The 26762-nt window shown below is 39.3% G+C and overlaps 1 protein-coding gene and 1 long non-coding RNA gene across 3 annotated transcripts in view; one reads left to right on the top strand and one right to left on the bottom strand.

The window, feature by feature from the left end:
* The window catches only part of ROS1 (ROS proto-oncogene 1, receptor tyrosine kinase), a 119667-nt gene that overhangs the window by 74402 nt on the left and 18503 nt on the right, over nt 1-26762 (bottom strand). For both annotated transcript variants that reach the window (XM_061427477.1, XM_061427476.1), the window contains exons 5-18: nt 22417-22477; nt 19957-20105; nt 18867-19005; nt 15748-15949; nt 15010-15086; nt 13407-13529; nt 13064-13248; nt 11826-11923; nt 9455-9951; nt 7817-8029; nt 7008-7118; nt 5855-6033; nt 3523-3714; nt 82-182 (exon numbers count right to left, since the gene is read on the bottom strand). In XM_061427477.1, coding sequence (XP_061283461.1) covers nt 82-182; nt 3523-3714; nt 5855-6033; nt 7008-7118; nt 7817-8029; nt 9455-9951; nt 11826-11923; nt 13064-13248; nt 13407-13529; nt 15010-15086; nt 15748-15949; nt 18867-19005; nt 19957-20105; nt 22417-22477 — 2327 coding nt within the window. The remainder of the gene's footprint in view (nt 1-81; nt 183-3522; nt 3715-5854; nt 6034-7007; nt 7119-7816; nt 8030-9454; nt 9952-11825; nt 11924-13063; nt 13249-13406; nt 13530-15009; nt 15087-15747; nt 15950-18866; nt 19006-19956; nt 20106-22416; nt 22478-26762) is intronic.
* Nucleotides 1-26762, top strand: part of LOC133253796 (uncharacterized) — a 41857-nt gene that overhangs the window by 8343 nt on the left and 6752 nt on the right. Inside the window, exons 2-3 of the long non-coding RNA XR_009738436.1 lie at nt 3534-3666; nt 5254-5315. This is a non-coding gene — a long non-coding RNA (uncharacterized LOC133253796). The remainder of the gene's footprint in view (nt 1-3533; nt 3667-5253; nt 5316-26762) is intronic.

The following is a 26762-nucleotide window of genomic DNA, read 5'->3' as shown; positions in this document are numbered from 1 at the left end:
TGAATTCTTAAGCACTATCATTTATAACTAAGGGGCAAGTTACTTTCTCTTTTTCAACCAATTACCTTCAGTATTACTCACCTTTGACCCCGAAGAACAGCTGTATACAGGTGAATACACTGACTGTCTTGAACCAACCAATATAGGAACCCATCACTAAGGTCTAAAGTTAAAGCAATTACCTAAATAGAAAATAAGGAAAGAAAACAAATCAAATACATGTTTAATCTTTGTGATTACATCATGCTTAAGCTACAGATTTCTCTTTAGCATCCTCTTTGGAATAATAAACTTAGTGATTTTTACCTTTTACTGAGTATAAATATCATGTATATATGCTTATTACTATGTAGTTTGGATATAAGCACTGGTTTCCTAAAAATCCTCAAATGGCAGGAACTATCTATTATTCACTTCTATATACTTATCTCTAGTGGTTCTCAAAGTTTGATTTTTGGACTACCAGGATCAGCATCACCTGGAAACTTGTTACAAATACAAATGTTCAACCACACTCCAGGTCCTACTGAATGAGGAACTTTGAACCACTGTGCCAAGCCTTGTCTAAAGCTAGCACAACTTTGGACTCTTCAGCCACATAAGTCAGTGAATCTGATCGTTGTTTAAATCAGTTGTTCTCAAACATTGCTGCAGATTAGAATTACCTGTGATTCTTTAAATATATCAATTTCCAGTCTGGCATTCTGTTAAATTTTGATCTCTGGAGATGGTACCCAGTCTCCAGTGTGTCTTCAAATTCCCCAGATAATTCCAATGTGTCACCAAGTTTGAGAACCAACCATTCAAGCCATTTTAAATTATATTAATATCTGTTAATTACAACTGAAAACATGCTGATAATTTTCTAAAATACAATATAGACATGGTTTTCACGTGATACAATTGGATAGAGTCGTGTACATATGGAACTTTAGTCCCATTTCCAGCTGACATCTTACAACCACTTTTTATTACTCTCTCTTTGTCTTCTTGTTACAATTTGCGTCTTAAGTCCAGTTGATTAGGTGAGACCTGTGGAAAGACTGAGTCTCCTATGAAATAGAGTGCAAGAGATAGAATTTACAATCCAAGGGATCTTTTTTGCTTTCTTTGGCTTTATAGGTATTGAGATTACAAGGAGTCTGACCTCAGAGTAGTGGAGTCTTTCTAGAGCAGACCTGGAGGCTAAGAGGTATCAGATAAAATAAAGTTGATGACTATACCTTTAGCAAGATATAACAGCATATAAACAAAAACATCAATCAGGGAAAAATATAAAAAGAATGCAATGAAGTATCCAAGAACTAAAAGTACTTGGTTACCCAAGACTTGCTATAAAGAAATAATCTCAAGTTTCATGGCTGCCAGAACCTTCAGTCATCATATGAATCACAGCCTTTTGTCTTTAAGAAAACTCAACCTACTCTTTTTCCAAAAGGTAGAAAACTATTCTAGCAATTCCCAGCCTTTGGGGAATTGAATTATGTCCTTGCTTCAGGCTAAAAGAGATTTATTGATAATTTTTCCAGTTAAAGTGAAACCAAGTTAATATTGCTTTTTATCTATAATGAGATGCCCTCGAGTTTTATAAATCACAGATTAACTCTACTTTATCTTTTAAAAAAGAAGATTCTATGACTCCCTTTGCTGAAATACGACAAACTATGTCAGCCATAAGTCAGATTCAGGGGATGGGTCATTACCCCATTCCTTTACACCAGCCATTGGAGCCCATGGTTAAAGAGTGTCAGAGGGTGTTCCATAAACCTTTGGAAACCATCATTATGTCTAACAAAGCCCATCCCTTGGAAATAATCCCTTTGATCTAAATTAAAACCTTGAAGTTTAATCCTGTGGTAAAATGTACTATATACTATGAGTCCTACATCTTTTCACTTTAAAGGAATATCTCATTTCATTTTCCCTTATCATACAAATGAGTCTTTCTATAAATGACTTTTATTATACCTGTTGATTTCAAAGTTATCTTATGACTCCATGATAAATTTGTGAGTAACGTGTAAAGGAATGACAATGAGAGGGAAGGCTTTACTCAGTGTAAAACATATTACCTTCAAAACACTCACTAGCATTAACAGAGACAGATGAATAAAACATCAAACAGCGGAACCAGAACACATATTGGCACAAGCAGCAGCACCATTAGCCAGCCTGAGAGAGAATCTGGAGTGGATTTTAAATAAAAATGTATTTCCTCAAACATGCTGAGATGTCTAAAAATTCACTCATTTATAGAAAAGTTCCCAGGGCCACTCCAGGGCAATCCTGAGTAGATGTTTCCCAAAGGACGAGATCAGGACAGCAGGGTGATTGCAGACGAAGTCAAGGGGATGAATAGGAAGTTACTCTTGAGATACTATTATCTTTAATATGCCTTTAAAAAAAGAGTTTTTCCCCTAAAATTTTTTTATTGAAACATAAAAAATATACTTTGTATTCAGACTCAAGTGGCCCCAAAATACAATTAAGGGATCTTTTCATTATTTGACAGAAATGAATAATCTCTGGTGTGTAAACTTCTATTTCTTTTAAATACCTGTGTTATAATCTGTATATGAAAATCTTAGGAATTATAACCAGCATGTCTTTTGGAATTGAGGATCGAATGACTCAACAATTTGTTTGTTTGTTTATAAATGATCTGGTATACCTATACTATGTATGTTTTATCTCTATCAACAACAAAAAGGGATAAAAATTTTAAGAAATATTATATAGATAGAAATAGTATGAATGATTTATTTCTTCCTCACACTTTTCAGTAATTTCTAAAATTTCTACAGTAGACATATTCTTAAGATCATCAGAAAAAATAAAATTTCAAAATATAGATGGATAGCTAGAGGGAACCTAAACAGGATCAAAAAAAAATAGATATTGCTTCTAGAAGTTGAGGAAGTAAAAAAAAAATTTGCCTTAGAATCATTTCTCTTAATATATTAGTGCATTTTTTAGATTGAGTTACAAAATATAACAACTATTGAGTGGTTGTTCTCACTACTTCCCATGAATTATCTCATTTAATCATCACAACAACCCTAAGAAGGAGGACAATTGTTAATATTCCCATTACTCAGTTAATGAAGCAGTCACAGAGAAGTCAAATAACTTTCCTAGGAGCTGCATAGTTATTAGAGCAGTCAGTACCAGAAATTGACTAAAAATAATAAAACACCTAATAATCACCCAAGAAGACGTTCTCAAATATCCGATAGAATTCCTAAAGACTATAAAAATGGACAAATTAAGATGCTCTTAAAGTGTGAGTCCATTCAAGATAAAGCAAAATATAAAAATCTCCATATTATATTTTATTTAATCAATTATGACAATCAAATAAGACTTAGAGAAATTTGGTTATACCAAGATCTTACCATAGTAGTATTTCCTTTCAGATTCTACCTGAAGTATTCACAACAAGTGGAAATAGTATTATTATAACTATACAACAGCATTATTTAGTATAATTAAATGATCAGATCTTATGTTTTGAACTTTCACCTTTTTCCCAGAAAACCAAGGCTGTGCCTGTAATACAAGTGGACTTTCTCCATTTAGCCTGGTACTTTCAACTGAATATAACGTGGTCCAGTAGAGATATCCACCGACCGAGTCCACCACCATATCATTTACCAGCAACTTCACGTGAGTCACGATGTCTGTGTGTCCTGTCAACACAGACTGCCTTTGAATCTATGAAATAATCATAACTCAGTTTTAGTGATTTTTAAATGGCATCATTATTTCTGAATAGTTTATTGCAATTGTTAGTAAATTACTGCATTCATCCATTCATTTCTCCAACCATAAATATTTACAGGCACTCTGTGCTGAGTCATGCGCCTAGCTTGGGGAATGTAATTACAAGGAAGCTTACTCCTTTTCATGTCTCCAAAGAGAAAGGAGATACACTTATTTTGAGTTAATAACTTGCTGTTTTTAATCATACACCTAGACAATCAACACATAATCAAAACATAAGAATGTATTTGATTAGATTCCCAAAGATGTATACTCCAAATAGTGATGTCTCTCCTTGCTCCTCTCTGTTTAATCTCCCTAATATTAATTACTATAATTAAGTACCTATTATATGCCAGGCACCGTACGTCTTTTTTATCTTTAAAATATTAGTTATTATAACCCTCACATTAAGCCTGTAAAGAATTTCCATTTCCTACTTTTTCACAAGTAAAGCTGGGTTCAAAGAGGTGAAGTGATTTTTCAAGAAGTTAAATCATTTTATAAGAAACAGAGCAAATACTTGACACCAGTTTGTATACTACTCTCCCACTTCCTCCTTCAAAACTATTTTCATACTAATCCATTTTGGGAATCATTCTCTGATTAACCCCACTCAGCTCCATTCTGCCTACAAGTCATTGGCACTTATGAATTCAGACTATATCATATTACTTTGCTTCTAAATACAATGCTCTGTCCCTGGAGAAATGGCAACCCACTCTAGTATACTTGCCTGGAAAATTCCATGGACAGAGGAGCCTGGTGGGCTACAGTCTATGGAGTCACAAAGAATCGGACACGACTGAGCACACACAACAACAATGCTCTGTGTGCTTCTTCTAATGATTCACGATGTTTTCTTTTTTGACACTGGTCTTAGCTGTGGCATGTGCTATCTAGTTTCCTAACCAGGAATTGAACCCAGGCCCCCCCAGGAATTGGGAATGTCTTACCCACTGGACCACCAAGGAAGTCCCCATGAATTTATTTTTATGTCATGAAAAGAGCAGGGGCAAGTGGTGATGGTTGTGCAGCAAACACACTAAAAACCACTGCATTTTATATAATCGAAGGTTGAGTTTTATGGTACATAAATTATATCTCAACAAAGCTGATATATTTTTTTCAAGGGCAGGGACATGACTACTATTTTCCTCATATTCTCTACTATGCCAATTGTCAAGGCTCTAAACATACTGGTAACAGATAATGAATAAATAAACAAATGGATATGTGCCCTCCTAATTAGGAAACAATTTTGTACCATAAAACCAAAATGACTCTTCTGTATCTTAAAACTGAAGCAATCTTTTTCTTGATCTATTAGACCGTTGATCTCATCATCAACCGTTCTTTTCTTCAGTGTGCACAATGCACAGGATGTCTTCATCTGGCCCCCAAATCCCACCCTGTCTGCCCTCCTCAGTGCCCCCTGAGCCTGACAGTGATGGCCTGCACCAACCTAGCTCCCTGTTCTCTGGCTTCCAGGGAGGTGCAGCCAATGGAAGCAGTGGCAGAAGATCAGAGGGCAGAAGAAAAGAGGGATGGAGGTACATGTGTACTATCGTATCATTCCTTGCTGGACTATACCTTTTGACAATGGCTGGTTTTCATGTTGGCAACTCTGCTAAAGCTACAGCCCTCACCATTCTTTCCCTTCTTTCCCTTGTCCTCTCTGCCTAGAGGCAGTAATATCCTCCCACACTTGCTAGCCCAGAGCGTGCTTCACCATCCGATGCTCATTTCCTTAGCCCTGTCCATGCTGTTGAAAATAGTCCCCTCCCTTAGTTTCTTTTCATTATGCCTTTGGGGTGTGCCATCTTCCTCAGGACACTACTCCACCGGTGAACATTTTAATATATTTATTTCAAGATATTATTGAAAATACATAATTAATCAAATAGTGATATAGACTTTCCTTTCTACATGAATATTTTAATTAAAAGGTGAGTAGGCTTAGAGACAAATATTAAGTAAATAATAACATAGGTGAAACACAAGTATGAAAAAAATCATGAAAATGACATTCCAGTCACTGAAGTGGGTAGGCATTGTTTGAGAGCATGTAGGACGTCAGGCTTTAACTTACCACATAGGTCTTTCCAGCCCAGTAGAGAAAGTGACCCAGCCACTCAAAAGCTAAAGCCCCTGCTCCTGCAATGTTGGGTATGTGATAATTCTCTGAGAGGTCTGTCCCATTCAGCAGCCATACGTAAACATCACCTTTCATGTCGCTGTAGTAGAGGCTGTTGTTATACCAATCCATGTCTCAAAACAAAGTGAATTGGTAGCAGTTATTTTCTCGTGTATGCCAGTGTAAACACAGCATGTCAGCAAATCACACATGCACCTCAGCAATAACATGGATATTCACTAGAGCTTCAGAGATGTGTCAAGAATGCTTCAATAACATTATTCTAAAATCTTAAGCCCTGGAACTAGACACAGGAACTAATATTCATTGAGCATCTACTCTTTGCCAACATCGTCCTGGGCACTTTTATGTATCTCACTCAACTCTTAAAGCTCTAAAGTAGAAATCATTTCCATTTTTTGACATGGCAAACCCAAGACTAGGTGAAATTATCTATTTTGCCCAAGGTTTCACAGATGAAAAGAGGAGGAACCCAGACTTGAACCAACTTCAAAGTATCATTCTTTCCATTAGTACCACACTACCTCCTAAGTCCAGCTCATTTTGGTCAGAAGTGCTACGGTAATTTTTAATGACCAAATAAAGAAATCAAATAATTAGATAATTACAGAAGATGCCATTAAGTAATAAATGGGTAGTTTTGCCTTAGGCATTTATTACACAATCTGCTTTGCCATGAAATTCTTTCTTATGTTTTATTTAGAACTTCATATAGCTGTTCTGTGCTCCAGTCTTATAGCAAACTCATAACAAATTACTTAACTATAGCTATCTTCATGGAACAGGATAGGCTGTTAGTTTGAGATGACACTGAGAGATTAAAATACACGAGAAGTGTATCAAAGCCTTCCTGAAATGGGCATACATCATTAAATAACCTCACATTTTGTGGAGTAATAAATGGCCCTCCTCCTTGAGGACAGACATTTTCTTCATCATGTCACGGGCAGTATAATTCAGTCAATATTTTTTCCTTTCCTTATTGACCTAATATTAAAACACTCAATTCTTCTGATTGGTCGAATATCTCAGGAAGTCTAACAACTAGAAACCTGCCATCCAAGTGTACAGGGAACTTGGTGTTTACCTGACACATTTCCTATATCAGAGGATAGGAATTCTCCTGGGCCAAAGCTATTTAATGGCTTACTCCAAAGTCCGTCTTCTTTCACGGCCATGATAAATGGTGGTTCTGCAGCTGTTTGGTTTAAAAAAAAAATGGAAAGAAATATCACAGAAAACACACATTTTTAGGTACACATCTTGTTTGTTAGATTTCTTTTATAAAGTAAATCAGCATTTTGAAAAATACACTGGAAGTATATGAATAATTGTATCTTAGAAGAATACTCTATCATATTAAACACACTTTGATTTTTATGTAAATATTTGTAATTGAACGTGAAGAGAAATGTGTATTGATGCTGCCACTACAGCAATGTCACATCATGGCAAATTTTTTTGTGGTTTTGCTTTAGCTATTGGTGATATTCAGAAGCAACAGTAGTATAAATGGGTCAGTTCTTTCCGTTTTCTTTCAACCAAGAGGACAGAATTCAACATAATTCACAGCCCCTCAACTTCTCTTGTCGAGACTTTCAGCATCCAAGCAGTGCTACAGCTTAATAAGCCATGAGAAAGGAGAAAACCACGAAGAAGAAGAAAATTATATTGTTTGTTCAAAAACATCTTGGACAGTATAAAATAGAACGTTAGAAACATTAATATTACACTGTGCTTTACTTGCTTTCCTAATCTCAGACAATAAACATGCTCAAGGGTCAATGCACCCTCATGCTCATTTCTTTACCACACCTAAGGTGAGAAATTTTAAAGAAGACAGGGAGAAAGCCTTTTTTGTCAGAATCACTCCCTAAATCAGGAGCATTCTCTCACCTGGTACCAGAGTGGTTCCCACTGAGGGCTCTGACCAAGGGCCTGGCCCCTTGGGAGAACTCGCTCTCACAGAAACCTCATATTTTGTAGCACTCTGAAGGTCATGTACATTAAGGACGGTCCCACTTATATTAGAGAACACGTGAGTGGTTTCAGGAAGGTCTTGGGTTGATACTTTCACCTCATAAGTCCAGTCCTGCCAGGCAGAAGGACCTACGCGGAAGAGTTAAACAATATTACTCACCAGGATGACATCAGCAAGGGCAAACAAAGGATTTTCAGTAAACTTATCTACAGCTTCACCTTGAGTGGAAGGATAATTGGGCCTGTTACCCCTTAATCGCCAGGGTTAACCTGATGATACGATTAGGACAGTGGCCATTCTACCCACTCATTTTGTCTCATCAAAGGAGACGTCTTGCCAACAAATGGGAGGCCACTGTCCCTCTCTGTGCTGTGTCACTGGCTGTGTGGAACTATCAGAAGGGTACACTATACAAGCTCCTAATAAACGTTTAACGACAAATCTCTAGTATTATTCCAGTGTCAGCAGAATATCACTTCCTAGAAGCCCAAAAAATAAAAATTAAAAAATTTTGCTAATTCATTTTCAGCCATCTTTGATATATACAACAAACAGGCATAACTAACTTGGTCTTAAAGTAAAAGTAGGGCTGCCGTCTATGGGGTCGCACAGAGTCGGACACGACTGAAGCGACTTAGCAGCAGCAGCAGCAGACAGTGTTTGCTAGGGGACCAGAGGCTGGCAAACTGCAGCCCACAGTTTGCAGCCCACAAATCTGGCCCACTGCCTGTTTTTATAAATAAAGTTGTAACGGAACACAGTCCCGGTGACTTATTTATGTATTATCTATGGCTGCTTACATACCACAAAGACAGAGTTGAGTAGCTATCCCAGAAACTGTATGACCCACAAAACAGAAAATATTTATTATCTGGTCCTTCTTTTATTAAAAAAAAAAAAATTGCCAACTGCTATGCTAGATGCTGTTCTGGGTTCTACCTATGCATCTTAATTCGGTCTATATGACAATCCCTTAGAAGGATATAATTAATATTTTTATTTCCAGCAGTGGAAACATGCATGAAGTGGCTAAGTAACTTGCCCAGGTCATTCTGCTAATAATTGATGAGACTAGCCTTTGAATCCATGCAGGCTGGCTCTAGAGCCCACCTGCATACCCACCACACATGCTGCCTCTCCAGAGATGAAAATTCAAGTCCCGAGAGTTTTAGGCTCAAATTCATGCAAGGTCTCCCTGGATACAAAATCTCAACCCAAGTGTTCCATTCCCCTGGCTAATGCATTCCCTCCAACTAGAATGTCAGTGCCTGGCTCCAAGGAGACACTCAATAAATGTTCCAACCCTTCTGTTGGGATGTACATGATAAAATATAGAAATTCTCTTTATTTATCAAAACTGGTAAATGTAGAACAAACGTAATAACACTGTGTGTATGTGTGGGAGAGAGACAGACAGAGTGCTAAGTAGCGCTTTGGGTTAATGGCTAAATAATCACATAAGGGCTCTCAAAGCTGAGTTGCCATGCCAAGCCTATTAAGTTTTCCTCTCCTTCTGACAAGGCCAGCCTCCAGGCAGGGGACAGGGAACTCACTGGCTCCAATGGCGAGCGTGGGGGGCTTCCACTGAACCAGGGCCTGGTGGGAGCCGAACAGCACGGAGAGCTGCTGCGGGCGACCCGGCAGCGGGTGTGGCTGGGTGTATGAGCCAAAGATGACCAAGTTGCCAAAGCCAAATTCTTCTATGTGACTCAGGTCACATCCCACGATGAATTCATTAAAAGACAGAGAATCCTGTTGGAAGACGGCCTTGCCATCTGTGACCAGGAAGTCGTTGTTTTCACAAGCGAAGCTCTTCACATTAGTGAAGGGGACGTGAGGTAGGATGATGTGGGATGCGGAGCCGTCCAGAAAGGTTGACATGAAGACTTGGGCAGTGTCGTTGAAATAAATGATTCGCTTGGACTGTGGCTTGATTGCAAAGTCTTTTAAAGTACCACTCTGCACAATACGCATGGCTTCTGAGCCCCCACCAGAAGGCACAGGAAGATCGACTCTATAAATGCCGTCTCTCAGGAGATAAAAGACATACCTGACACAGGAGCAAAAGAAGCCTGGTGTGAGTCAGTGCACAGGTGAAGGAGGAGCACCATTGTCTTATCCTGCTGGGCAATCAGAACCAAGTATCTCCAGAGTGGGTAAGTACAGGGTTTCCCAAGATGCAAACTGGAAAAGGCATTTATTACAAATATGCTCTATTCATTTAAGTTAGAAGTTGGAATCCTGGAAAATGTCAGCCTCTCTTATAAGGCTTAATCTCCTAATTATTACATGTGACTTCTTAAGGAATCAGAATTTAAGGACAAAAGGGGTCTTTAAAGGTTTTCTAATGACGTCTACTCTTAAAGGAAAGCATATTATGTAAAACTTACATGACTGAACTTGTCATTTATTATGAAACATTTTTCTCCAATACACAGAAATTCTTAGTCAAAATCTGTCAATAAATATTCCCATGCATTGTGAATGACAAAACGGAAGAAAACATAAACATTTAAGCCATTTTTTGAAACTTCATGGTATTATTTTGCACAGTTGCTACCCAGCAATACTAATCCTGCATTTGTATTAGACTAGGAATGATGCTAAAGCTGAAACTCCAGTACTTTGGCCACCTCATGCGAAGAGTTGCCTCATTGGAAAAGACTCTGATGCTGGGAGGGATTGGGGGCAGGAGGAAAAGGGGATGACAGAGAATGAGATGGCTGGATGGCATCACCAACTCAGTGGACGTGAGTTTGAGTGAACTCCAGGAGTTGCAGATGGACAGGGAGGCCTGGCATGATGCGATTCATGGGGTCGCAAGGAGTTGGACACGACTGAGCGACTGAACTGAACTGAACTGAACTGAACTGAAGCTTTTTGCTGACAAAGGTCCATATAGTCATAGCTATGGTTTATCCAGTAGTATGGATGTGAAAGCTGGACCATAAAGAAGGCTGAGTGCCGAAGAATTGATGCCTTCAAATTGTGGTGTTGGAGAAGAGTCTTGAGAGTCCCTTGGACTGCAAGGAGATTAAACAGGCCAATCCTATAGGACATCAACACTAAATATTCATTGGAAGAACTGGTGCTGAAGCTGCAGCTCCAATACTTTGGACACTTGATGCGAAAAGCCAACTCATTGGAAAAGACCCTGATGCTGGGGAAGATTAAGGGCAGGAGAAGAAGGGGGCAACTGAGGATGAGATGGTTGGATGGCATCACTGACTCAGTGGACTTGAGTTTGAGCAAACTCCTGGAGAAAGTGAAGGACAGGGAAGCCTGGCATGCTGCAGTTCATGGGGTCACAAAGAGTCAGATACGACTTAGGAACTGAACAACAGTAACAAGCTTTTAAAAATATTCACAATTAAGTGAGGCAATAGTGTTAGCATTTTACAAAATCATGATGAAGTACCCCAAAATTGAGTAAAAACAGCTGGGAAGAACCACCCAAAATCAGCAGAAAGGAGTCAGTGGAAGAATGCTAAACCCATGATAACCAGACCAGAAAAACAAACAGGCACTGAACTGCTCAGCAAGAGAAAATGGTGTAATGAAAAGAAGATAGGCAGGAAGGGCTTCTCATGGGGAGAGCAGAGGGGGAACAAAACTCTGAGTCATGCATAAAATCATGACAAACCCAAGAAGAGAAGCCAGGTCCCTGAGTCCCAGAGAAGAGATTTTTCCCATATGCCCATAAGCTACTGCAAAGGAGAAAGGAAAACCTGCTTACCTAGAAAAGTTGTGGGTGAAGTTTGAAAGAAATTTCCTCTTGGCTCTATAAGAATGAAAACTTTGCCTGGATTTAATTAAATATGAAATCAGATTGGCTCATCTGGCACTACGATATTATTAGCAAGCAAGTTTCCCTAAGATTCTTGCCAAAGGAAGAGAATTCACATTTACAAGGCTAACACTTACCCATTGTATGAATCAGCCACAATTTTTTGAGGTGCAATGATTGAGGGAGGTGCAATTGTCTCAATGTTTGAGCAGTTCTCTAAATCACAGACACATACCTAGAGAAAAGTACATCAGTAGCATTAGTGTCTCTAGTCAACTTGGCCAACAAATATTCCTTAAGCAACTGTTCTGTGCTTAGAATTTCACTAGTCGCAGAGCACTTTTTGAAAACATAAAAAAGCTCTTAAAAGACAGTTTTATATCCTATATCCTAATGAGTTCATATTCTATTGGTATCCATGAAATACAAGTACATATTTTTCATATTTGTGGAGACACTCAACTACTTTTATTAATATTTTAGCTATATCTAAGCTTATGGGCCTATCTAAGCACCGAAGAATTGAGTTTTTGAACTTTGGTGTTGGAGAAGATTCTTGAGAGTCCCTTGGACAGGAAGGAGATCCAACCAGTATATCCTAAAGGAAATCAGTCCTGAATATTCATTGGAAGGACTGATGTTGAAGCTGAAACTCCAATACTTTGGCCACCTGAGGCGAAGAGCTGACTCACTTGAAAAGACCCTGATGCTGGGAAAGATTAAAGGCGGGAGAAGAAGGGGACCACAGAGGATGAGATGGTTGGATGGCATCACCAATTCATGGACACGAGTATGAGTAAACTCTGGGAGTTGCTGATAGACAGGGAAGCCCGGCGCTCTGCAGTCCATGGGGTGGCAAAGAGTCGGACACAACTGAGCAACTGAACTGCACTGAAGCTTATGGGCTTCCAGCCACAGTGACTGAGCCCAGCCTCTCTTTCAAAAAAGGAAACTTGATTCGATAATACCAATATTTTCAGAGACCTACTAAAGTTATCCATGGTTATTACATAATTTAAAATGCTCACAGCTGATTTTAATCATGATTGGCAGTTGTTACCCAGTGATAATTCAGGTTACCACTGTCTCATGGAAGTCAAATTATCATTAGTGAAAACTCACAGCTCTGAAAAATCACAAGAAAGATGATTTAATGGTATATCAGGACTAAATAAAGTACTTAGTACTAGGTAAAATCTAGACCCTCCTATAAGACTCTATGTATGATTCATTGCTAACCCAGTATCTAAAACATAGTAAACACTCAATGATTAATTATTGAATGAAAGAATTATTTTACTTATAAATATTAATATGTCGAGATATGCATTAGATTTTCAATATCTAGTTGTTCACTTTAAATTCTCAGACTAACCAGTTCATCCATGATGAAATACATTTTCTGATAAAGCCAGTCTATGGAGATGGAAGAAATTAATCCTGAGCCTCTGTAAAAAATCCTCAGGCCAGACACATCAGACATGTTGGCAATGTCCTTCACCCATATAAGAGTTCCTTCAGAGAAATAAACAGCTTGCTGGTGGACATTAACTGATATTCCTGGAAAAGTGATGGCAAATACACGTGTTACTATGTAACAACCAGACAAAACACTGACACTAAAGAGAACTCATTTATTTAATCGTTAGCAAAGGTATTAAAGCCAACCTGGCTCTTTCCTTACACACTAAGGAAACATTTTTCTCTATTACACTGACCTGTAATATTATGGTGTGTGGCCTCTGACTGAAGGCAATGCGCTTCATCTACTAAATGTTTTAAAGACCTCTTTCTTAGAGAAGTTTTCCTGGATAAAAAGAGCCACTGTTCCTCTTCTTGAACTAAAAGAACAACACGACTTTATAGACAGACAGACCAATCATATACATATTGACACAAAAAAGATCAATATCACCCTTAAAAACAAGGGGACTGGGACACGGAAGAGCTTTGCCAGATATTCTCTGAAGATACTGGGGTATTTCAACTGTGGTATAAATCACAATTCTATGATTGGGGTGGGAAGTACTGTGTCAACCAAGTAGGATTTCTGGGTATGTGCCCCTGAATGCCCTCAAAATCACACCACATGCAGTATCACTGTTCTCAACAGCCTTGCCCAAATAGGAGCTCGGCTCATTATCCTCCACCCTGGGAATCTGACTGCTTGGTGGAGGTAGTCCAGCCCAGGCTGGAGGGGCTGGTTGCATAACACACACATATAGACAGACTTTGGTTGCTCTGTTTTGTCTTCAATTATCTCTCCCTTTGAGGCAGGAGAAAGGCCTGTAATAATGAAATTTGAGGACTGCAGAACTCTGCGTGATGTCCTATTCGACTGGAGACTGATGCATTGTGCCTTGATCAACACTTTTAGGGTAATTAATAAATGTTATGCAGTAATCATAGTAATAACAACCTTAAACCTGCTCTATATTTAACTCGTCCTTTGGATGCTTCTTGCATAACAAAAATACCTCTCCTTTCCTAGAGTCTAGTAACAGCCAAAGAAACTAAAGGTTGGTAATGGATGACATTCAATAAACACCCACCGGCATATCTGGGGGCAGATTCAGGGAATGGGAGGTCAAGTCAGCAAACAGGGTTGCCACCAAGACAGAAAACACACTCCTAGTATTTTGAGTTTTCGCGTGTTATTCCAAACATTTTGAACTAACTTTCCCCAAAATATTTCTGGTGCTTCTTAGACAGCATTTTCTTTTATTAAGATTTTGCTTACGTGGGAATCATGCAGTAAATATTTAGTCTCCCAAGGCAAACGTTAAAATGCTGAAGCCGGAAAAAAAAAAAAAAGATACTTGCCAATTAATAACAAAAGCTAATTTGGTAGTTTGAATATCAGAATAGTAAAATGTAACTTACTAAGTCCAGATAGATTTGAAAACCTAAAGGAAACTGGAAGAAAAAGATATCTGATCTTTATTAAATGATGGCCCATAAAGCGGAGGTTAGAGTAGGATATATGTATTCCCTAAGTATGTAAATGAAAGTCATAATCACTAGTGACTTTAACTGAAACCAAGAGTTTACTTGGGGCCATTTTTTTAATTTCTTTTTTTTTTCCTTTTTTTAATTTTTAAATTTCAATGTGAAAACTTTGCTCTGACAACTTACTCCTGTTTGTCAGCTGGGACTGATTTCTCATTTAAAATCGAAACTTATCAAGTATTCACAAGACAGTTATTTGGGCAGACAAGTAGGGGCTTAAGGAACACCGGATGACACAGGACCTGTAAGATCTGAATCCACCCTTCCACCCATCAACTTCCCAGTAACAGGAGGCACACCCCCAGTCTATACCTGCTGGAGATGGAGTGGTAATACTAGATTCTGCTTCCGGCCCCTCACCAACTTCATTTACTGCTGCAATAGAAAACCTATTCCAAAAACAATTTGGAGAGATGTGTTTTACATGGCATGGTGTGAACTTAGGATAAAAATAGAAGGAGCAATAACGTTTCTATTTAAAGGACAAGGTGGCAATGCGTGTATCTAGTTACTTGGTGCTGCTGCTCAGCACTAAAATGACCATCAATCATGTCCTTGTTTGCATTCCCCACAGAATAGTTCAGGGTCACAGAGGTCAAAAACAGAACTCTGCTATCTGCATGACCCTCATGCCCTAATTTACAGAGATCTTAGTAAATGCTAGAAAAGCTAACAATAATAAAATAATTCCCTTAACAGTTAATGTAAAAATACCATTAACATAATTCTACCTCTTTACTTTTTTCATGTTGGATTAAATGAAGAAATGATATTGATGGTGCTTATGTTGTCTTTTTTAGCCCATATTTATTAGCTCACATTTGTATTTTTCTCTGAATATAATAGAAAGGCTTGAAAATGCTTTTGCCTAGGATGGTGTAATCTAATAAGCATACAAACTTGAGGGAAACCACAACTTCAAACCAGCAGCACAAAGTCAATGAGACTTCTCAAAATACATTTTAAATTATTTTGTAGCCATATTTCTTAGATAATTATCATGAATGCACCCATGCTGGTTACATTCTCCATGCACCACTAAATTCTTACCTGTAGGTGGTATTTGGTAGAGTGGAGTAAAACTGGAAACTGGTTCTCTGTGTCCCTGAATCTAGTTTCTGGTTTTTGCTGATCAGCCTTAAGTTATAGCCTAAAATAGGTCCACCTGGGAATTGAGGTGGAGCCCAACTGACTTCCACCGAGTCGGGACTTGAGCTTTCAATATTCCTAATGAAAGGAGCAGTTTCAGGAACTAGAAGAGATAATGGTAACACGGTGAGCAGAAAATATACAGAGAAAAACGTAAACAGCGTAGAGTCAAAGTCTTGTTTTTTGAAAACAGCATAAATGAATATTTTCTTTAATAGTCACAATCAGTGGTAGGAGGTGGTAATATATGAACTGCAATTCTTGATCCCTAAACAATGTCAGTTAGCTACTCTTCTAAGGGACTCTTTAAAGAAAGTGTTATTTTCCTCACTTCTAATTTATGCCATAAAATTAAATGTGGAAGTATACAAATAGGATAATACTGTAGGGGAAAAAAAATGTTAAAAATCTCCAGATACCTGACTGAGTTAAAAAACAGGATGGAACCAGGTTAGGAAGGAGAAGAGACTCTGTAACAAAACTGAAGTCAATGATTAACAAGAGTTGAAAGAAGTAAGGCCTGAGGCCTTTTCCCTCATTAAGGTCCTGTGGCTGGACCAGTTCTAGCTAAAGATAGGGATTTAGATAAGCCTGAATTAGAACAGCCTGCTTCCCTTTTGCTGGCATCAGCTCTGCTGACCCAGACAGTACTCTCCTCCCCAAAGTTCTCAAGGTTCCCCAAATCCAGGTTTTCTGTGCCTTAGCAGCATCCCTTCCCTCATGAAGGACGAAAATGAGCATGCATTTGCTAACCAAGCATTCACCCACAGACTGTAGGATCTGCCCCAGTGGCAAAGAACAGAAAGGAAAACAAATGATCTGACAGCCAGTCCGCACCTGCTTTCCTTACCTCCTGTGCCTGCAGCCCCACCCGTTTATTTCCTCTTTTCATAGAAAGGCAGACTGATACCACTTTGCCCTTCAGCAGGCTCTCTCCCTCTGAACAGTTTTTGGGAGGTGCACTGCATCACCCCTGTCCTCTTAGAGTGGGGAGAGAGAAGACAGAGCCGCCCTCCTGCTGGCTGTTTTAAAAAGGCTCTTCAACTGATCTCTGATAGGGTTCCTCCCCAACTCTCAGACAGAGCTTGAGCAAACACAGATATTGCCTCACTCCTCAGCTCCCCGCACTAAGTGACTCAGGTGGACCGGGAAGAAGGAATCATCTCCTAGCCAATAGGAATTGGGATGTCAGAAAACCTAACTCTTTAGTCCACACCCAGACAGGCATGATCTACCCCGATGCAAGTACATTCCATGCCACCTCCGTGGCAAGTTGTGAGTAGTCCAAATCTCTCTGACAAAAGTCATCCCTGAAAAGGCTGGTCAGGTTAGGCAAGGTGATTATTCCATCTGATTAAGAAATTATCTTCATAAAGGCCCCAATTAAAAGGCGATAATAACCATCTAAAGTCATATATTTCCCATAGCTGAAAGAGAAAAGGGCCACAAGGTGACGGAACACAAATGGATAACTCTGTAAGTTTTGATGTGGCTAAAAAAGTGAGACAGAATTGAAGCATGAGATGTTATCCATGGAAAGGATACCCAGTATGAGAACTGAAACATATGGAGGGTTTGGGGGCTTGCATATCCAGAGAAAGACTCAGAAATGGAAAGCAAAATTTGCCTTCTTCACTACTTTGATGTAACTAGCCATCTGCCCTGGACCACAGTATGTCTCCAGTACTGGAAAATGTTCCCATAGTGTTGGAGTCCATGAGGCACTGCTCTGAACAAAAAGGATCTAGGTATTCTACTCTGATCTGGAACATTTCAAATATCACCCCAGACCCGTGTCTAATCTGAGGTCCTGAGGATGGTCAGGGAATAATCAGCAGAGGGACCACATGTACCCTAACATCTGATAAGCAAAAAGAAGGCACTAATCAGGGGAGAGGGAAAATGCCCCAACCAGCTTCATCAGCTGTCCTGCTGAGGTTTGGTCCAAGGCCTAGTTCAGTGTGAGGGTCTCTGCATGCAGCTGATTCTCCAGAACTGAGGGGTAGGGACATCCAACATCTGGCTTGGAATAAGCCCTCTCAAGTCCCCTCAGCTAACTCAGACGTTGAGAACACCAGCAACTCTCCCTGAATGTCTTCCCCTGGCATTTATCTCCCTGAAAGGCTCTAGGCTTGAATCCTTTTCCCAGTATGGAAGTCAAATCTTTGAAAGAATAAATCAGAAAATGTTCCAACGTATCGACTGTTTTTTAAAATCATCTCTAACCAAAAGTTGAAGTACAATAATAACCTCCCAGCTGGTCTTCCTACCTCTGTACTTCCCAGTGTCTATCACTCAATGTCATTCAACGCATTCTATGTGTATTTGCCAATTATCTTTTTAAGGAGCATTTGAAGCAATTATTCCTTTAAAACCTTCCATAATTCCTAATTACATAATGAGGCTTATTCCGACCAACTGCTTTAATGCACTCCCCATTTTTCCCGGACAGACCCTGCTCAAAGCATTTTTCTTACCATAGCAACCCATGTGTTCCTACTCAGAGTATACTTTCCTTATTTATTAGATTTACTGTCGAGGGAATTTCCTTTCCACCAAAATTTCCTTTCCTTTCCTTTCTCTGCTCTAGCTTCACTAGAGCAGAGATTTTTGTTTTGATCAGAGGTATGGTGGGCACCTGGGCTTCCCTGGTGTCTCAGATGGTAAAGAATCTGCCTGCAATGTGGGAGACCTGGGTTCAATCCCCGGGTCAAGAAGATCCCTTGGAGAAGGAAATGGCAGCCCACTCTGGTGTTCTTGCCTGGGAAATCCCTAGGAGAGAGGAGCCTGGTAGGCTACAGTCCATGGGGTCACAAAAAGTCGGACAGGACTGAGCAACTAACACTTTCACTTTTCATGGTGAGCACCTGGAAGACGAGTTGACACCCAGTTATGTACCCCATTGTTAGATGGATTGATTAACAAAGGAATAAATCTATTTCACTATTTAAAATAAAAGCAAACTAAACCAAAGCTTTGGAATGACCCCTGATTTCTCGAGCAAGGTATGCATGCCATACCTCCATAAGGATGAGTCCTGTAACTGGGACTTGGAGGGGAATACAGGTGCAGCTGGGCTGTGAAGATCCAAACCACTCGAAAAACATACTCAGTGAAGGGGTGCAGGGGCTCTACCACATAGGAGAGCTTGGACACGGCCTAATCAATGAGAGATCAAACATCAGTATTTATGGAATCGCTTCCGTATATTGTAACTCAAGAATACAGATTCATTTGTAGATGATGCATGGCCTTCTGGATATGAAGTGATCCAGGGCTTCCCTGGTGGCTCAGACAGTAAAGAATCCACCTGCAATGCGGGAGACCTGGGTTCAATCCCTTAGGTCGGGAAGATCCCCTGGAGAAGGGAATGGCCACCCACTCCTATATTCTTGCCTGGAGAACCCCATGGACAGAGGAGCCTGCAGGGCTATAGTCCATGGGGTCACACAGAGTCAGACAGGACTGAGCGACTAAGCACACACAGCACAGGGCCTGCCAGGCCAGCTGGAAAGGAGGCCTGGAGCTCAGAGCTGAGATACCCCGATCTCAGTCCACACAATTCACACCGAAATTCCTTCCGTCTTCAAACCTGCAAAATTATGGATTCAATTATTTGGCATTTACCTCAAGGCTTTCCTTTAATTTTCTGTGTTAAAATACTTGGTGTCTTGGGACTGTTCTCTGAACCTGCTTTTGCTGTCTTAATAGGGACCCCCCCTGGATGACCTCCCTGACCTCCACCCTAATTGGCATCATTTTCAATGGGATGGACAGATAATGACCAATGATGTGAGTAGTTGGTTATGTGATGCTGAGATGAAGGAATAATATCTATATCCAATAATATATTTTCCTCAAAAATAAAAGGTTTAACATGAAGAATAGCAAAGATTGAAGTTCAATGGTGGTAAAGCATCCACCTACCAATGCAGGAGACACAAGAGGCACAGATTAGATCCATGGATTGGGATCCCCTGGAGTAGGAAGTGGCAACCCACTCCAGTATTCTTGCCTGGAGAATCCCATGGGCAGAGGAGCCAGGAGGGCTACAATCCATGGGGTCGCATGACTGAATGGGCACGCAGGTACATAGGCAGTGGTTCATACCTCAGTGTAAGTCCAGCTTCCAGGAAGTTGTGTGTATTTCCACTGAATGATGTATTTTACTCCAGAGATGTTGGCCGATTTCCATCGTAATGTCATACCATGGCTTCCAATGGAAGAAGCAAAGGGTGCAGTGGGGAGGTCTGCGTTTTCTGGGGAGAAAACAAGATTTCATTCACCACATCCCATGTCTGTCGACGCAGGACAGCATGTCCCTGCTTCATCTCAGCACTCTCCTGCTACATCTTCCCACAGTTATTCATCTGCACAGTAACTGAAGCCTATAATTCAGTTGGTTTATTTCTTTAAATCAGCCAGTTGGTCTGGCAGCTTTTTTCCCCTCATCCTGCCTACCTGCTTAGTCGTGTCCAACTCTTTGTGACCCTTTGGATGTAGCCCACCAGGCTCCCCTGTCCCTGGGGTTTTCCAAGCAAAAATATTGGAGTGGGTTGCCATTTCCTTCTCCAGGGGATCTTTCTGACCCAGGGATCGAACCTGCATATCCTGTGTCTCCAGCATTGCAGGTAGGTTCTTTACCTACTGAGCCATCTAATCTTTGAAGATAGTTTTTCTTACAGGCCAGCAAAATGGAGTGTTCTGAGACTGCTTTTCTCTCGTCATACCACTTCTATATAGTTTAGAGGGGTGGGTGCCAAGGGTATGTGTAGGGCAACAGAACCATCCACTGACCCAGGGCACATATCTCAAGATATTTTTAAATTTTACACTATACACCTATAGCCCATTGTGTCAAACATATTATTTTTATATGTGCAAGTAACTGTTTGAGCTCCAAAGGGTCCTATAGTCTGCTCTTTTTTATTGTGAAATATTTCATGACTTTTAAGCATTAGCAACATTACAATTGGTACACAGAGTTATTGGTACTACTTCCCAGACACTGTATAAGTGTTAGAATTCTGAATGCCAGAACCATACTGTTTTGCTTATTATAGGTTTGCAATAAGTTTGAAATCAGGAAGTATGAATCCTCCAACTCTGTTCTTTTCAGAATTTGGGGTCACTTGAGATTCCACATAAATTGCAGAATTGGTCTTTCTATCCTGTGTAAAACATCTGCAAAAATGTATTTGGAATTTTGATAGGGATTGCATTAAATCTGTAGATTGCTCTGATAATACTGACATCTTGACAATATACCAAGTTTTTTAATTCATGAATGTGGGATGTCTTTCCATTTACTTGCCTTCTTTAATTTGTTTCAGAAATGTTTTGTGAACATTTCACTTTACAAATCATTCACCTTCTTGGTTAACTTCTAAGTATTTTATTGATGCTATTCTAAATGAAATTTTCATCATAATTTCCTTTTCAGATGGTTCATTATTTGTGCATAGTAATGCAATTGATTTTCTAGTTTTAACTTTGTTTCCTGCTACTTTGCCAAATTTGTTTATTAGTTCTAACAGGGTATTTTGTGGTATCTTTGGGGTTTTCTGCATATAAGATCATATCATCTGCAAACAAAGATAATTTTATTTCCACCTTTCAAATTTGGATGCCTTCTTCTTGCCTACTTGCTTTGGCTTGGACATCCAGTATTATAGAAGTGGCAAAAGCAGGCATCTTTTCCTGAACTTAGAAGATAAGGTTTCTTCACCACTCTGATTCAGAAGCAAATCAGGAGAGCAAGGCAAGATCCACCTGCCAATTTTCATCAACCATTGAAACAAGGACTGCAGCTTATGGAAAAGCCAATCATCTCTTGTTCTGGAAGGAACTGTTTATCTTCCAGTGGGAGGGAAAACTGGGGAATTCTGGAAAACCTAGCTGCTAACATAGGCTATAGTTTATCAAAGTGCTGATCCTTCAGAAATGACTAGAGAATTAAAACACTCAGGCAAAGTCTCTTGAAGACACCCAACCTGCTCTGAAATAAGTCAGAGGGAACTGGAAATATATACAGTCAAGTTCCTTACTCCAAATCTAACACTGGGAAGCATAACTTCTATACATTCTGCAAATTTCCCACTATGTTATAAGGAGCCATAACTATAGAAGGCACTCAATCAATTGAATAACGGTTAGCTGAGTGATGAAATTCACATTAAATAAAATATTTCTACACTTTCAGTTCATTAAAACAGTGGCATTTCCTGATAATCAAGTTGCTCAGGATTCACATTTGTCCCTCATATTAAGAGAAAAGTGATTGCATCCACTGAACTGAGGGCAAAATCTCAAATTCTAAACATGGCATATGCTGTTTCCCCTATTTTTCTCTGAAAGAAGACTTTTGCTGAGTCTCTAAATATGGATTACACATTTGAAGTTAATTAAAAAAATATATATTTGATTATATATATATATGTATATATATATATATCATATTGAGACATAGAAGTCTAGATATTTTAAGAGTTTGCTCATTGCCCCTACATTAGGACAGGTCCCTGGAGTGGTGTAGATTATTTTCAATAATAGTTGTGTGAGTCTGCTTACCTAGCACTTCCTCTTCATATGCGCCTTCCCCACTGCTGCAGCCGACTTCACAGGATTCTCTCTACGGAAGACAGATAGCGTGTCAGTCAGCGCAGCCTTTGTACTGCTTTTGCTCACAAGCTTCAACCAAATTTTGAAATATGAATGCCTGATATATAACTATACCTGTATATCAAGAATGTGAACTGTAATACTCAAGTTCCCATTTGCTAGTGGGATTAGAACAACACCTTTCAATCTTTTTTGACCATGTCCCAAATTCCAAAATACATTTAACAAAACAACTTTTTACACACATACAAGTTGGGGAAAAAAGATTGCTGAAACGGTAGTTTTTTCCCTTTTTTAAAACAGTTTTATTGAAGTTTATTTTACATACCATAAAATCTACCCATTTAAAGCACATAATTCAATGGTTTTTAGAATATTCAAAGAATTGTAAAATCATCATTACAATCTGAATTTAGAACATTTTTATCTCCAAAAGGAATCCTGAGCTGTGATGCAATCTTATATGTTCTTTTCTATGTCATTTTATTTATTGTTACTCTCTATTCAATAAGTTAATTTCATAACCTTCTAACGGGTGACACCCCACAAGGTGACAAAATACTGAGCTCAACAATGCAATTATATGTTTACTATCTTAGTCAAAGGTTTAGTGAATTACTTAAAACTCTAGCCTAAAATGAAGCCTATTTATTTTATGTATCCATGCCTTCCTTGAAAAATTAAAAGTGGACTATAAACTTTAGAGCAACTGAACATTTCAATGAATGACTTAGGGCCAAAGTTAAATCTTAAGGTCTACAAAAACCTAATGGTGATTAACATCTCATCTCATTAACTGAAAAAGAGTAAACATTTTGGTGGCTGAGACACAAATTTCCTGCGACTTTTAACATTAACAATAGTTAGGAGGAGAAAAAACAAGGAGAAGAGGCGCACAGCATAAAACTACAACACAATCATGATCAATCTTCTCTCTCTCTTTCAGTTTATAATACCTAGGACAACATTCTATTGTTTCTCATGATAATAGGGGAAACCATGACTCAATGCATTTACTCTGCATGTCCAGGTAGAGAAGGGCTGTTTAATTTGCAAATATTCAACTATCCCATATTTGATCTGTGCTCTCCAAGGAAGTGGAGCCTGATAAGCCCAGGTTTGCTTAGTTAAGGATTAAATACTTCAGTCTGGGCTCAGGATTATTTAACTTAAGGGTCTAGTATACTTTTCACATCTTCTTTGAGGTTTCAGTAAAATACACTCAACACATTCATTAACTGCAGAGAATAAATGTACCAAGTGGCAGCAAAATTATCATTAACCTGGGATTTTCTTTTCAAGAAAGAAAACTGAGGAAGAAGGAAGGAAATGGAATAATGAGTATTTGGTAACACAGCTAGTTCTGACCTATCCAGGAGCTTAAATGTTTTGTTTACTTCAATGAAGCTTGCCTTTTTTCCCCAGCTTTATTAAGATAAATGATTACCACCATAAGCTGACACCTTCATTCCATCATATAATTACCATTTCTGCTTTGTGATGAGAATACTTAAAATCAACTCTTTAGCAGCATTCAAGAACATAATACAATGTTATTAGCTGTAATCACCATGTTGTACGTTAGATTCCCAGAACTTGTTAATCTTATAACTAGAAGTTTGTACTCCAAAGAGTTTAAATGTTATCTCGAGTGGAGGCAAAGCTATTGAATAGGATTTCCTTCTTTTGTTTCTCCCTCTCTTTCTGTCTGTGCCTTCCTGCCTCTATCTCGCTTTCTCTCTCTCTCTCTCTAATCTAACATTAGACTTCAAATGAAGTTATCCAGTGTTTCTCAAACTCAAGTTGTCCTGGAGAGAACTTGAAGGAATTTGGGTTTAAGAAGTCCACAGAATCTGAGCCGAAAGCCCTGGATGGAGCATTTATACAGCATATTCCAGGCTACTGAGCTGCCATTCCCACTGTGAAAGCCAAGTTCATCCTTCCCAGGGGCTACACCCATCTGCTGTCTCTGTTCTCCTGGCAGTAAGATCACTTTTATCATCATCCCTCTGGCTCCACTCCTATGTTTCCCTGACTGTCACATCTGCTGTCTTTTGTTATTCCTGCAGCTCAAGGATAGGCCCCGCCACCCTCCCTGGATGCCTCTATTGCAGAGTCTCCATATGAACTGTGGCTTCATCTCCTGAAAAGTCATTCATTCAAAAAATATTTACTGATACCTTTTACATGCCAAGCACTGTTTTAGATTTTAAGGCTACGGCAGTGTATAAGACCAGTAAGTTCCCTGACTTCATGGAATTTATGTTCTCTTAGAAGAAAATACACAATAACAAAGTAACTAACTTAAAAAATAAAGTATGCTTGGATAATGTATTCTTGCCTGGGGAATCCCATGGACAGAGGAGCCTGGTGGGCTATGGTCCAAAGGTCACAAAGAGCTGGACATGAATGAGGAGACTTAGCATGCACCCATGAGGAAGATAAAAGTCAAAGACATAAGGCATGACCAGACAGGAAGGGGGCTAACTTTAGTTAGGGTGGTCAGGAAGAACCATGCAGAGGTGACCTTAAAGACAAGACCTGAGTGATCAGAAGGAGCTGGCCTTGAAAAAATCTGGACAAGGGCAAATGCCTTGAGGGAGGAATATGCCGCATAGACTCGGAGATGAGGGAAAGGCCAGTATGGCTGGTGCAGAGAACAAGGAACAGGAGGCAAGATGAGGTGGGTGAGCCAGCAAACACTGGTAGTTTGTACTTTTTCTTAAATGGCAATGAGAAAGGTTTTTAGAAGCTTCTAGATCAGGATAATCTAATTTGTGTTCTAAATTATCAGGGATAAGCCATCTCACTTGCTCACATCAGTTTCCGAATTACATCTTGCAAGCTACCACTTCTAAAACTATTCCCTCCAAGAAACGTGTGGGCAAATCCCAAGCTTTCTAGGTGGAAGCGTTGAGATGGTCAAGGAGTTCAAATTTCCTAAAGGTGTGAGCAGCTGAGTTAAAAATATCTCTCTCTATATCTCTCTCTTTACCTCCACCTCTATCGAGCATGTATGACTGTTCAGGTCTACATTATTTAATGTATAAAGTAGCAAAATATAATAGGAAAGAATAGAATGATTACATGTTACAATAGAGAGCAAGGGTACACGTTACATAAGCAGGACGGGGCAGCATAGTGATGAACAGTGAACTATCCCACTAGAGACCCAGTCCTTGAGGAACAGAGATGCCGATGCAGAGAAAGAACGTGTGGACACAGGGAGGGAGCGGGGTGGGATGAATTGAGAAAACAGCATTGATGAGTATACACTGCCGTATGTAACATAAATAGCTAGTGGGAAGCTGCTGTATAACGCAGGGAGCTCAGCTCTGTGCGCTGTGATGACCTAGACGGGCGCAATGCAGGGAGTGGGAGGGAGGCTTTAGAGGGAGGGGATATATGTATACATTCTGCAGATTCACGTTGTTGTACAGCAGAAATTAACACAAAAGAGTAAAGCAATTATCCTCCAACTGAAAAAAAAAAGGCTTTAAATTAACGAAGTTTAAAAAAAGAGAATGAAACCCCGTCCTGAACTGCTTGGATGCTTCAGGCACATTCGCTCTCTCTGGCTTCTAACGCAGTCCTCTACGGGACTGTTATTTTGGCTGCTGCTTTTGTTTTGGTCACATAAAAGAGTTCTCAGGCTTGTCTTTTTGTTTTTGTTTTTTTAAAATCTCATCCAGGAATGAGCTTTAATTGTCTATTTACATAAGGAGCAATTTTTCCTCTTTGTTTTGTTTCTTCTTAGCTAACTCAACCACCATTCACTCCCAAGGAAAAATCACTCAGATACAGGGTCACCACAGACTATTGAGAGAATATCCCAATTTAATTTTTGGCTTTTATTTTCTATTTGAAGGAATTTTTTCTATTTTACTAATGAATGCTCATCTGTATCTCTTCCTCAGGCATGATAGGATAGTTCTGTTTTCCGGTTTCAAGGACATTTTAAATAGAATACAGCATAGATGTGAAACTGAGAAATAATGCAGTTTCATCGTAAGTACCTATTGTCAAATAAACTAAAATAAATTTTGCAGGGTATAGAATCCTGGACAGGAAATTTTAATTGAAGAAGACTGAAGGAAAAGAAGGTCAAGTGCAGGGGAGAGATCTCCCGTGGGGCTAGAGGAGAGGGTAATTGGAAGATACCTGGGCAGCCAGAGTCAGTATGAGGTCCCTTATTATCATAGCAAGAAGTAAATGAACTGAAATTTAAATTTTAAAAAGCTGTGTTGCCAAAGGAGTTTGCTGAATAAGGAAGAAGATTGCAATCCAAGAGTACT

The sequence above is a fragment of the Bos javanicus genome, chromosome 9, assembly GCF_032452875.1.
Source record: "Bos javanicus breed banteng chromosome 9, ARS-OSU_banteng_1.0, whole genome shotgun sequence".
NCBI classification, from domain to species: Eukaryota; Metazoa; Chordata; class Mammalia; order Artiodactyla; family Bovidae; genus Bos; species Bos javanicus.
This window is presented reverse-complemented; position numbering and strand designations above follow the sequence as displayed.